Source organism: Cynara cardunculus, assembly GCF_001531365.2.
Source record: "Cynara cardunculus var. scolymus isolate 2C chromosome LG 3, CcrdV1, whole genome shotgun sequence".
In the NCBI taxonomy this organism is placed as follows: domain Eukaryota; kingdom Viridiplantae; phylum Streptophyta; class Magnoliopsida; order Asterales; family Asteraceae; genus Cynara; species Cynara cardunculus.
Genome location: NC_037530.1, coordinates 4,422,475 through 4,437,454, shown reverse-complemented (window position 1 = coordinate 4,437,454; position 14,980 = coordinate 4,422,475). Strand labels below are relative to the sequence as shown.

The window sequence follows — 14,980 nt, the reverse complement described above, 5'->3', positions numbered from 1 at the left end:
TATAATCAATTTGAAATTCTTTTAATTAACATATTATTTATTTAGTTTTATTTACTATATTGTCTGTATTAATTAACATATTATATTATCAAATATTTATTTTTATTAAATTATGAATCGTAATCGTTCAATAATTTCATCCACATCCTTCGTCTTATATTTAAATCGATCTTTCTGATGAAATAAATGTTTGGGACTCTTGTGATCAGTGTAAATTTGACATTTCAAACCGTATCTTCAATGCAAAAATTACCGTTGTCAACTCCATATCTTGAGTAGGGTCATTTTTTCATGAGTTTTCAATTACTGTAAGATAGGCGATGGCCTTCCCATGTGGCAAAAGCACAAACCCAATCCTAACTTGGAAGTTTCGCTATAGATCACAAACATTTCCGACCCATTCAGTAAAGATAAGATCGATGTTCTACTCATCTTTTCTTTCAACTGCCTAAACGCCGTCTCTTGAACATAAGCTCACTCAAACTTGGACTCTTCTTGGTTAAAGCGGTCAGAGGTGTTGTTATTCACGAAAAGTCTTGAATGTTAATAGTAACCCGCTAAGCCTAAAAAACTCCTCACTTCGGGCGACAATCTCGACGGTTCCCAACTCTCGGTGGCTTCAATCTTAGCCGAGTCTACCTTGATTATGTTCTTGGAGACTAAATGCCCTAAGAATTAAACCTCTCGTAATCAAAACTCGCACTTCAAAAATTTTACAAACGTACAGTTTCTCACCCTTCAATAATTCCAACACTAGACGAAAAAATTCCCCATGCTCATTTTTCGACCAAGAGTAGATCAAAAAATATAATTTATCAATACAATCACACACTTATTGAAAAAAGGATTGCACACACAATACATTAAATCCAATTTACATTTTAAACCCTTGAAATCAAGGTCACATTTTTGTATTGCCCTTCAACTTCATTTAAATGCTAAAAAATTAACTTGGAATTATTATATAGATTATCAGCAACTTTACCAAACATAGCTAAATATCATGAGAATATAAGAATAGAAGATTCATTTGTGAATCACTGAAAATAATGTATTTAAAGATAAATATATAAACTAACATTACAGATTATTCATATGGGGTTCACATATGTATCTTAAAATATATTTTTACAATATTAATATATAAATATTATATTCTTACAATATTTAACCATTATATTTAAATCTCAACTAAAGGGTTGTTTACCAATAATAGCTGGTAAGCGTTGTCTGAAATAAGAGGTCTGATTAAAGTAAGCATCTCTGACTGTAGCAAGTGCTGTTTGTAAAAAAATTGTTTACCAAATATTCTGGATTTGGTGCGGACTAATAAAAAATGACCATTATAACCCTATATGTGATGAAGTGTTTAAATTAATGCAACTATTTACCAAATATTATGTATGAATAATCGTTGACATGACAAAAATACAAATTTCATAACTGAAATATATTTAGACAGGAAAATAAATTGAATTTAAACATAATAATTGTTGCACAAATCTTAATTTGAAATATTATACAATAACTGATTTGTAATCTGATCATGCAAACTAGTCATATATGGTACTTGTGAATAACAAATTGTAATACAAATTGTTTAGATATATAGCATTAATTTTATAATTCAATATATAAAAATACAATAAAAATAGAAATTAAAATAAAATAAAAACAATAAGTGTGAATGGATGTTCAACAATTTCACCACTTATTTCAAACATAAATGTCTTCTTTTAATGTATTACTACTCACTTTTAAAAATTAATATACTTCAATAAAAATCCCCAATTAATAAGAGAAATTTGAGTTTTTATACTTGATGTTGACCCAAATGTTAAAAACATACCTAATGTTATCATTCTTTGAAAAATATGCTTTTAGTGACAAAAGTACTCTAAATATACTCGATGTTTATGTCTTAGGGGCCGTTTTCCTAAACGCTTACCCAGTAAGTTAACACTATTGTTTACTTACTGGGTAAGATTTTATTCACTAAAACGCATCGTATGCAACAATTTATCCCGGTAAGCGCTAATCATGGTAAGAGTCCTCGTCATCACTTACCGGGTAAGACTCTCGATTCTTGCATTCACTCTTACCGGGTAAGATTTTTAGCCATTGACATATTTATTCGGTAAAATAAAGTGACTTGGTAAGCGCTTACCCGGGTAAGCGTTTGGTAAACGACACCTTAGTCTTCAAATAGAAAAGAACCCTTCTCGATATGCTCCATTTGCTCAAAGAATGGCAACACAGTATTGTTAAGTCAACTGATTCAACAACACATGTTGTTTAAGTTGTAACAACATAAATTTCGTGGCTAAAAAGAACAAGAAATGTATGGGAACTAAAGTTGTTAAGGCCTTCAAGAAGTATGTTGTGGGTTAGTCCACGAATATTAGGGCAAGGACTAAATTGGAACTTGACTTTAATTGCTCATTTAGAGGGGTTGCAGAGGAAGAGAAACGATAAGAGAAAACAGAGCATTCAAACACATCACTGAGATATTGATGTGTAAGGTGAGAATTTAAATGTCATTTTACAAATTAATGCTTCTTGCGTGTCATATAATGTATAATTATGATGCTACAATGAAATAGAATGATCATTGAGGTTTAAAGTTGGAAGTTATGCATAAAACAGAAGTTTAATGTTTGAGTTTCATCAATGGCAATTTTTTTTATTAACCTGGATATCCAACTTGTTAAACGAGCTGACTAATCTCAGGACGACCACCTGCTTTGCAGATAGCCCGGAGTCGTCGTATTTGAACCTCCGTGGCCACAAGAGGATTTTTATTCCTTCTTAGATTTGAACCTGAGACCTCCTGATACTTTTGACATTTGAAGTCAAGCTCAAACCAATCAGGCACCACCCTTGCGGTTAAATCAATGGCATTTTGCATGAATTTTGGTAAAAATTGATGTTTATAAATGATATATATATATATATATATAATGTTGTCAGTGAATCATATTTGAAAGTTTTGGAAAATTTGAGTTGGGAGCGATTTTTGTTGAGTTTTAGGGTCGTTGGACTTAAAGAAAAGCATACCATAATATCGACTTTGACGGAGATCAAATGGCTATTCATGTGCCTTGAAAGAGATCAAGAATTCTCACTTTTTTTTTAGATGGAGACAGGGCATGTAGCTAAGAGGATTATAGCACGTGGGATATAGTGCATCAAGCTGTTTGTAAGGGCCAACTTCTTAAAACTTGCTTATTAAATATTTTCTTTTTTTTACTATCTAATTAATTGTAAACAAAAAAAGGGGGATTCTATCAACTTGTTCCGACCTAAGATAATAAGCTATTAGACCTTTCGTAATTTGTTTGAATCCAGGTGAAATATTGTACAAGTATTGATGCATAAAGTACTTGTTAAAAACATTTATCCATTGTTTAGTCATGGCTGCTCAATTGATTTCATGAGCAATATGGAGGATAGCTTTTAGTAAATGAAACATTGAAGGGATATTTTGGGAAGAAAACAGCTTTAAATCAATATGACATGTTGAGGCATAATTTTGAAATAAAAAGTAAGCAAGCATAGAAACTCGAATTTCACATTAAAATGTATATTGTTTTTTAAATATTTTTTATTTTTTTCATCATCATGATATCGACCGACGACATGATAATGTCAGAAGTTGTAAAAGTCAAAGTTCTACCTTATATATTTAATTATACATTTATTAAATTTGTAAATAAACTAAAAATAACTCAGGTGAAAAAAATATGAAGATATTCGTCAATCTACCATTGGTTGGTACAATGAAAATTCGTTGTATAATTAAAAAAAAAAAAGATAATTTAAATTAATTGTTTTTTCAATATTAAATATTACCCCAGAAAAAAACTGTACTACTTACTGAGCAATATATAAGAGATGGGTGTCAAGTACATGTGCGATGTTGCTTTCACTTGGGACACGTAATTCGATTTTACTATAAATAAATAAAAATATTATATTTTTTATAGCAAACACCAGGGGCCGTTTGGTAATCAGATTCCCTTTAAATTTCATTCATCCGTTTGCTTTATTGAAGAAATCTTTAAAATCCTATAAATTTATAAATAAAAAATTTAATATTTTTTAGTAACTACATGATATTTTAATGGAATGAAATTATCTATCTTCATAATACCAAATATTTTCTTAACTTAAAATACTCTAATCTCATAAAATCCAATATGACTATCGTCAACCACCTCCGACCATCATCGATCTGAACCACTGCCGCTGACCATTACCGATCTGAACCACCGTCGGCCACCGCCAATCTAAACCACCAGAGATTTGATCCACCGCCGATCTGAACTACCGTTGATAGAACCACCATGGACCACACATCAATCTGAACCACTGTCGACCATCGCCATTTGAACCACCATGGACCACCACCGATCTGAACCACCGCCAACTACTACCGATCTGAATCACCGCCGACCACCGCCGATCTAAACCACCGTTGACCATCACTGATCTGAACAACTGCTGACCATCACCGATCTGAACCACCGCCAATCTGAACCAACATCTGACCACCACCACCTGAATCACAACAGACCACCACCAACCTGAAGGTCCTGAAACATTGCTAACTACCATCGATCTGAATCACCGCTGACCACCAACGATATGAACCACCGTCGCTACTGTCGATCTTAACCACCGCTGACCACCTCCATCTAAATTACCGCGGACCACCATCGATTTGAACTATTGTCGACCACCGCCATCCGAACCATTGCAGACCAACACCGATCTGAACCACCGTCGATTTAGTAATGTCGATTGGTTTATGGTTATATTTGGGTTGTGTATTTTATGTTGTTTTACATATTAAATAATTATTTTATTAGAGTATTTTTAGTTTTAAAAAATTTAAATTTCCAAAAAATGATATTTTTATTTTGGTCATTAACCAATATTTCATTCCACTTGCAAAGCTACATTATGTGAATCAAACATACAAATTTCAATTCATTAACATATTTCATTCCAATGTCTGCCAACCAAACATGTGGTAAAACCTGACAACGTTTCATTCCAATTCCTTCAAAGTCATATTCCATTAACATAATCCATTTCATCCAAAAACATTATGCGAACCAAACGTCACCTTAGTATTTGGACATTTAACCTAACCAATAGTTGCTCAAATTATGGACAACTTTAAAGGTGTTTGAAACCAATTTATGTGTATCGATTAATCCCCAAGTAATTGTGAATGCCCTGGAGTCGTTACAGGCATATATGGGTACAAGGGTTTGGTCAATTTTTGAATTCGAACCCAAAGAAAATGAGATTTTTAATACATTCCCTGAGCCACACCAATGTGTGACAACCCAAAGTAGTTGATTGATAAAATGTTAAACACTATGTTTCGACAATTTAAGAGTATCTCCAACAAATTATTGAAAATGGAAATTTTTTCTTCAACAGATTCATCAAAACTATCACCAAAATGGAGAAATTATGAGAGATAGAAGGGTGCGGGGGATGTGGAATTCTTTAAATTTAAATAACTCTCTAAAAATGATGGTTTAAAAAAGAGAAATGATTTTCTATTCTTAAAACCAATAAGATCCCTTAAATTAAATAGTTAAGAAAGAGAAATAATAATTTGCGTTAAATATTTTAATAATGTAATTTAATCGTAATCTCCAAAATGAAGAGTCGATGAAGATAAACGTGAATTTCTTTTAGAGATTTTTGACTTTTGATTCTTAACTTTAAAGAATCTATCGAAGATGTTTTAATGATGTTTCATGGAAAATTGACTAAAATAGCTAATATTCTCAACCAAATTCAATTTTTATCTATTTTTAAATCAATTCATTTTAGACAGAGTTTACACAAATGCCTCATACAAATCTGTGTAAAATTTATTTTCAGATTAAAAAAATTATGTAAATTTACGTGAAAAAACCCCATTTCCTTAAGATTTTTTTCCATTTTTTTATTTTGAAAATAGGCTTTACGTAAATACATCCTTTGATTAAAATAAAACTTTAATAACTAAAATACAAATTTTATTGACTATTTTGATAAAAAAAAATTAATATTTATATTTTTAAAGTAAAAGGAAAGTATTTAGTGGACCAATTTGGTCTTAGAAGCGAGATGGTTTGGAACCGATCCGTGTTTCGATTTAGGGGGCATTTATTAAACTTTTACTTGATCAATGTTTATCGAGTCAGTTACCTTACCAAATGAACATGATAAGGACCGAAGATCTTACCCGGTAAGAGCGATGATAAGAATGGAGAGCCTTGGTGACGACTCTTACCCAATAAACGTTTATCATACCGTTATGATGGACTATAATTTTACCCGATAAAGTAAGTTATAAAGTTGACTCTTACCGATATTAAGTAAGCGTTTGAGTAAACGAACTTGTAATTGCTTTTTTTTTTTATAACAAAAGTCGGGATTGGAATTGATTTTGGGGAAATTTATAAAAATAACCGGTTTACACAACCCTTTGCCACAAAATAACCACATTTTAGAGGTTTTACCGGAATGACCACACGGGGCGATCCGTACACTATGGGGGCGATCCCCCTTTAAGTCTTAAAAAAAATTACCCTCAAAAGTCGAGATTACTGTTCATTCTCGTTAACCATGTGTGACCTCGCCTCCGGGGTAATCCGTGTCGCCATTCCGATAAAACCTCTAAAATATGGTTATTTTATGACAAATAGTTGTATAAACCGGTTATTTTTATAAATTTCTCTTTGATTTTGAAAAGGGCTGTTGAAAGTGTAAAGTTGAATGTTGTCATTGTCCATTTCTCTCTCTCTTATTTGAAGTCAAGTGGGTTGATTGACAGCTTCGCATCATGACATACTCCTCCTCTTTGCTTCTTTTTTTATTTTCTCTCATTATTAATCATTATTCTTTCCCTTTCAAATATCAACCTCCATGTTCTTATGTATTTAAATAAATGCTTATTTTTTTTTAAATAAATAAGATAGAATTTTAAATTTTCCTTTATTAATACATAAATACTTTTTCTTTTGAAATAATATATAAATATTTGAGAGTTAATAGGAGGAATATATTTAATTAAAACTAAAGTTGTTATTTAGTTATTTAGTTATTTAAAAAGTAAAATTATGTCATTTTTACTATGGATTTATTTTGAGACGGAAAAATAATAACTAGGTAAACAGTATATAGGGTTGGGTTCACGTGAGACCAAGTGTTTTTCGTGAGACATGTAAGACCAATTTATGTTCATTGATCAACTTTATAAGCTAATCATCTAATGGTCTAAAGTTGTACGGTGGCAATTTTGTGATTATTGAGAAGTCTCGTGGCAATTTTATGATTATGAATGTTCAGATTGTAAATCTAATCCAAATGTTGAGAATTGGTCTTACGGGTCTCACGAAAAACCTTTGATCTCACATGATCTCAAGTGTATATATATATATATATATATATATATAAGAGAGAGAGAGAAACGATCAAATACAAATCGTCCCAATTTGAACAAATCTTACAAACTAATTAAAACTAATCATATAAATTCATTTGTTTTTTTTTTTGTAATTTATAAGGGTATTATGATCATTTGAATTTACAATAGTTATGTTTAGTAATTATTTAATATTAATAGATAAGTTTGGTAACAACATAATATTTATATAAATATGGATGTTATATTGATTAACACAATATTAGCAAAGATTTAATTGAAGTATCCATTAAATTTTTTGAAAAAATCGCCACATTTTAAAAAATGATAAATTTTTAATGGAACGGGCACAAACTGTTCAATGAAACAGGGTAATTTTCAATGAAACAGACTCAAACTGTTCAATAAAACAAGGTTATATATGATTGTATTAGGTTCATATCTATAACAGCTGTAATGAAACAGATTTATATTCATATGTATGTATAACAATGTGTAATGAAACATGTTCATATGTATAACAACTATATTGAAATAGGTTCATAAGTCATATATGATTGCATCAGGTTCATATGTATAACAACTGTAATGAAACATGTTCGTAGGTCATATATGATGACATCGGGTTCATATGCATAACAACTGTAATGCAACAGATTCGTAGAACATGTTTTTCCCTGTTTTGCCCTTCCGTGTCTCCAATATGATTGTTTTTTTACTTTAGTTATTTAAGTTTGTTTTAATCTTGACATTTCATAAAAAAAATGGAAAGGTAAAAAAAAAGATTAAATATTGTGATAAAGTAAGAAAAAAAATGTTTATATGTGAATCTCTTTGAAAATGTATCTGTGAACTGATGATACATATTTTCAGTATGAGTTCACATATGTATCTTCAAATGGATTTTTCAATAACTCACATATAAAACTTTATATTTTACCTTTTCACGATATTTAACATTCTTATTTGAACAGACCCCGTAAACATTATTAAAAAACAAATCAAACCTTAATCTGTTTGTCTTGATTTAACTTTAGTTGTGCCGTTTACCAAATTTTTACCCGGGCAATCGCTTACCAAGTCACTTTACTTTACCGGATGAATATGACAAAGACTAAAAATCTTACCCGGTATGAGCGAAAACAAGAATCGAGAGTCTTACCCGGTAAGTGAGGACGAAGACTCTTATCATGGTCAGTGCCTACTGGGATAAATTGTTGCATACGATGCGTTTTAGTGAATAAAATCTTACCCGGTAAGTAAGCGACAGTGTTGAAATTTACAGGTAAGTGTTTACCGAGTAAATGTTTAAGTAAACGGCCCCTAAATTTATTTTAACACAAAGTAGACTATATATGTTTTATTTATTTATTTTATGCATTGTCCTTATCATTTGTTTTAAAAATGAAACTCTTCCAAATATAAAACTACTAAAAAACACATGAATTGTATAACATTCTTATTAAAATCATGTTACAAAAAATTGTATTTGGTAACTTACCAAGACTTTTGAAAATTTATAGTTTGAACATTTTTTTAGATTGTATATAATAAATACTGATACTCAACGAACTGTATTCGACTAATTATAAATATTTTTTATCAGATCTTTGTAACAACCTTGTATGGCAGTACGTGGGGTACTACTATGCACACATTTGACGCAATATTATATAAATTTATATATGCATCAATTCACGACTTTTGGAATTATAGTGTTGATGGATGGAATAAAACATAGTTTGGTACATTAAAACTATTATGGACAAAAATCCTTCGACCATTAAAGTATGTATGCTGACAAAGGGAAGCTCGTGCGTGATTACTGCAAGCTCTGTTAATCGGGGGGAAGATTAAATGGTGGTGTTGTTGTATGGGTTTACAAGCAGAGAATTTTACGGAAAGAGACGGAATCGATCAAGAGGGAGTGAATTTTGTGGGTCACATCCTGTTTTGTTGTTTTCACTGGTTTCTTGAAACTGTGGCCTGGGTTGAGAGCGTATTATGTATTATGAGGTGTGTGCATGTGGGGGAGAAAGCGAGTTATTTGTTATTTTCTTGAAATGTTATAATATGTAGTACCATATTGTATTTGTATCCTTAACCAACCGATCTAGTTACATGCCAAATGATATATTTCGATTCTGATTATCTTATCGTTTAAAATTCAAGCTAGTGAACAGTATAAAGTTGAATATATATATATATGGGGAAACGTTCAAATAAAAACCACTCAATTTGTAAAAACCGTGAAAACCACATTCAACCAATTATAAATTTTAATTTTGTTCATTTTTTTTGTAATTATGAGAGGTTGATTAATCATTTTATTGTGGAGGGTGTTAATCATGGATATTATCGTCTTTATTATTTTAATTTTAGAGAAATACATGAAACAGTTTTATTAAAATTTCATTAAATATTATATGAAACAATTTCATAATCATATATGAAATAAATTCATCAAAAAATAGTATTATATGAAACAATTTCACAAGATTAAACAATTTCATGAAAAAATTTCATAAGATTAAACAATGAAATGAACGTATGAGGCTGGTTTGTACGGTTTACACAAATGAGAGCGGTTTTCATTTGAACACTCCCCTGTATATATATATACTTCACAGTATTTTACTGTGAAGTTTCAAGTGTAAAAAAATGGTCTCACAGGTCTTATGAAAACAAGCTGGTTTCATCCGATCCAAAGTGTGTGTGTGTGTATATATATATATATATATTCCTTTTTTAAAACCCAATAATGTGTACAACCGTATAAACCAATTTCATGTAAAAAGGTAGTGTTTGAACATTGTTTTTTTTTATTAACCTGGATATCCAATCCGCTATGCGAGCCGACTAATCCCAGAGCGATCACCTGCTTTGCAGATAGCCCGAAGTCACCACATTTGAACCTCCATGACCACAAGGCTATTTTTATTCTTCCTTGGATTTAAACCTGGGACCTCCAGGTACTTTTGACCTTTGGAGTCAAACCAATCAGACACCACCCTTGTGGCTGTGTTTGAACATTGTTGTTTCCATGTGAAACGTTCACGAATGTTTATCTTTTCATACATAATACAATTTTAAAGGTTTTACATTCAAACAAGACTGTCTAAACACAACTTTTTCACTCGTGTTTATTTCATATGTGAAAACAAATTAAACTAGTTTATAAGTTTATATTCATCATTGCATTTGTAAATAATTATACGTGTATATATGTATATCAATTATCGAGAAAGAGGCCATCAACTTACAAGCAAATAGCTCTTCGGAGGTGAGTTTTGTGGGTGTATTTTGGAAGTGTTGATGCATCGTGTATGTCTTTTTCATTTACAGTGTGTTGCAGAAATACGTATTTTTCTCTCTCTCGATATTTTGCATACAAACTTGTATCAGTCAAAATTTGTTAAATCGTAAAGTCGTTAAGTTTCCTTGTATTTTTATTTTTGTGGTAGGGACAAAATAATGATATAATATATGCTATTAATATGATTTGTTTATTATATTATGTCCATTCTGTCGCTTTAAAAATGTTTATTATCTAAAATGATATAAAAAATAAACTGAAACGGGTGACAAAAAGATACTTCATCGACGACTCAATTTATTTAAAATCCAATCTCTTTTATATCATATTTGTCTTTTTAAGGAAATAGTGTACAAACTAAAAGATTTTGACCTTTTTTTTCACATGTATAAAAACTCTCATACAAACCACACATTTAATAAACAAGTTGATAGTTGATAAGTTAACTATTAGCTGTAAATTAGCTAATGAACTAATAAGGTAATAAGCTAGTCGGAAAAATATAAAAAATTTAAAAAATAATTTTTAAATAATCATTACATGTAATATAGAGAAAAATAAAATTGATCAATTTCACATATTTTAACGAAGTAGTAGTTTTTCAAAAGTTATAATTAATAATTAAATTAAATATTCTATTTCAAATTTTTAATCATAATTTTGTAATTATTAAACAAAATAAATAGTACTTTAATTTTTATTGGTGCTGATTTCTTGCAGTCACGATATGTCGGGATTAGTCCAGATATAACCTGGGACACCCTTAAAAAAAGGTTTACTTTAAAAAACGTTTCAATAAATCAGTTTATAAGCCACTTTTTGTCCATCCAAACAGGAATTTGAAATAAACTCAAAAAAGAAACTAAGGGGTCGTTTGTAAAATTCAATTATGTCGCTTACTTATCGGGTAAAATTTTAGTCTACCAAAACAACATCGTACGTTACAATTTACCCAGTAAGTGCTAACCGTGGTAAGAGCAGTTGACATCACTTACCAGGTAAGACTCTTTGGTTCTTGCTTTCACTCTTACCAGGTAAGATTTTTAATCCTTGTTATATTCATCCAGTAAGGAAATGTGACTTGATAAATGCTTACCCGAGTAAGCATTTGGCAAACGGCCCCTAACACATGTTTATCAAACAATACTTTATAGTTTACATAATTTTTAACAACAAAAATTTCAACTTTCGTAAATAAATACACCTATATCGAAACCCGAATGCAAACTCCGTTGGTTCAACCCTTTTACTCTTGTGTGTGATTTCAGTTATCCATTTTTTTTGCTTCGTTTTATAAATATGTACACAAATAAATAAATCTGTAAATAAATGAAACCATAATCAATGTTGATATTTTAGTTCTAATGTCGACAATCTAAAATAAACCATGATGGATTTATTTCATTTGTATGTTTGGGCAAACAAATGAAACATAATCAATGTTGATATTTTAGTTCTAATTTATAATTTTATTCGCTAGTAACTGTTATAGAATACTAGAAGGGTACTTGCGTAATGCAGCGAGATACATCTTGATTTTAAGTTATTGTTTTATGTTTTGTTTTTGCCGATGTTATGAAACGGTTTAACATGGTTTTTAAAAAGCGGATATATAGAGGAAGTTAAATATATACACCATTAAATTCATACAAACCGAAAATTCCATCCGCCCCTACCATACTCCAGCTTGGTAGTTTCCACTGCCTGTCTAGAGTTGAGCCACGGGATTTGACAACAGACTTAAAAAGCCACCTACAGACGTTTTACGCCCAATCATTTTAGATAATCGCTTGCATCCTTTGTATTACTACGACTGCTGGCACAGAGTTTTCGAAAACACAGCTTGGCCAAGACATAACTTTAAAACATAATGGTTTTAAAATTGAACAAAACAAAGACGAGCTTATTTAATCTGTGCAAATACTTCAAAGGCCCATTAAAGCTAGCAAGCCCATTCAAAACACAAGATAAGGCCATAATCTGAAAAAGGATAGCGCAAACAAATCGGTTTTCCATCTGGAGAAGAATCTCTCATATGAAGTGCGCATGATAAAGAACAAGATATGTCTCTCCTTCTTCTTAATCATCCTGCTTGTAAGTCTCTTCCTCCTCTAGACACCTTCATAATCTGTAAAACCCTCACTAACAGATGCATTTCAAGCCCTAGAACTCCAAATTCCTTCAATAATCTAGCTTTTCTTAGAAACTACTCAATCTTTAGAAATACCCATGTTCTAAATTGCTCGAATAATGAAGTTATTGACGAATTCACAACCACCCGTTTGGCCCAAAAGCAAGAAAATGAGATTGAAGAGCTTGGATTGTTGGGTAAACCATCGCCAATGCCTATTAGTATACCAGAAGTTGAAGTTGAAGTTGAGTATGATAAGCCTGATAAAGAGGAGGTATTAGAACCCTTTTATAAGTTTTTTAGAGATGGCAAATCTGTAGAAGAGCCTAGTGACTCAGAAGATGTTAGTGAGATCTTAATGGAGGAAGAAGAGGACAAGAGGGTGTCTGTAGAGTATTATGATCCAAAACCAGGAGATTTTGTGGTGGGTGTGGTGGTTTCTGGGAATGAATACAAGCTTGATGTTAACATTGGTGCTGATTTATTGGGGACAATGTTGACTAAAGAAGTGCTTCCTTTGTATGATAAAGAGTTGGATTCTTTGTTATGTGATCTTGAGAAGAATCCTGAAGAGTTTATGATGAAAGGGAAGATGGGAATTGCGAGAAATGAAGCGGCATTAAGTGGTGGTCCGGTGGCCGGGCTTCCAGTTGTGGAGCATGGAACAGTTTTGTTTGCTGAAGTTTTAGGTAGAACTCTTAGTGGTAGACCGTTGGTCTCCACACGGCGGCTCTTTCGGCGATTGGCCTGGCATCGAGTGAGGCAGGTTCTTTTCTCAGCTTTCTTTTCTTTGATTACGTCTTTTGATGAAGTTCTAGGATTTCGTGTACAAACGGGAGAGGATTATGCATTTATTTTGTAAAATCGACTTACATACTTGATCTACTAGCAATGCTTGCTTCTCATTATCCTTGATTATTAGCGCATGGAAACTAGGATGTGTATCTTTTTTGTATGCTTTTTTACATTTGGAAGTTAGAGTTCATATGAGTTTTGATGTCAAATGATTTGTTTTTTGATTTCAAGTTGTTAAAAAAATTTGAGAGTCGTGAGCATCTTATAAGCAAGGTTCTAAATGACGTGAGGTGTGGATCAAACATCAAGCCTTACGAGTTATGGCAAGGCCACAACACTTTTCAAGGCGTGCCCTAAGGCGTATGCATACATATTTGTATGTATATATATACACTTGTGTATGTTAGTGTTTTGAGTAACCCGTTAGAACAATTTAAATTCTTATAAAGTTATAAAACTAAGAAGGAAAGAGAAACCATTTATATTAAATATATCAAGCTTATAAGAAAATTGATATAGAGTGCCAAATCGGGATTAAATGTCTTGGTTGTTTCTACTCATTATTTGCTTCAATCTTCAAAGAATTTATGTTCGACTCTCTATGCACGGGAATGAGAGTAAGGATTTATCTATTTAGGTTTTGGTTTTTATGTTTCCTTTTAATGTTTATTTAAGTCTTAGTTATTGTCATGATTATCATATATCTCTCAAGTTATATATTTAAAAAATTAATAAAAACCCCATGCCTTACAAAATAATATGTTGTAATGTGACATAACATGCTATAACGCGTTACAACGGAAGCGAAGCCTTAGAGTGGAGCCACAGGGGTTAACGTGGCAGTGAAGCCAAGCCTTAGTGCCATAACGAGTTATTTAGAATTAGAATCGTGCTTATAAGCCATAGTTCATGGCTAACAATAGTTTCCCCTATGGTTTTAAGTTGATTTAGAGATTATTGGGTCAGTCTGTTGCTTTGTACTTGGGACATAATTAAATGGTATTAGAGTCGATCCTTGTACCATCAGGATGGTGTAGCAAATCTTATCGAGGACAATGAGTCTCCGAGGGGGTGTTTGTAACATATTAGGCGAATCCCACATCACTAATGAACAAGTAGAGGAATTTATGACAACTCATTGCGCATTGATGGAAAAAGAGATATGTGAGCTCATTTAAGTTCGGTGGGAATTTTGATAACCATCTAACATGGAAGAAAATGAGATTTGTAAGCTCCTTATAAAGCCTAAGGCTGCCAATAACTTTCACCGTGATAAGGTTATCAAGTCAGGGAGGGGAGGGGA

At 31.7% G+C, this 14,980-nt stretch overlaps 1 protein-coding gene across 1 annotated transcript in view; it reads left to right on the top strand.

Annotated features, from left to right (window-relative positions):
- Positions 1-12,759: 12,759 nt before the first annotated feature.
- The window catches only part of LOC112510554 (30S ribosomal protein S1), a 4,244-nt gene continuing 2,023 nt past the window's right edge, over positions 12,760-14,980 (top strand). The window contains exon 1 of the mRNA XM_025116018.1: positions 12,760-13,648. Coding sequence (XP_024971786.1) covers positions 12,815-13,648 — 834 coding nt within the window. The 5' untranslated portion in view covers positions 12,760-12,814. The remainder of the gene's footprint in view (positions 13,649-14,980) is intronic.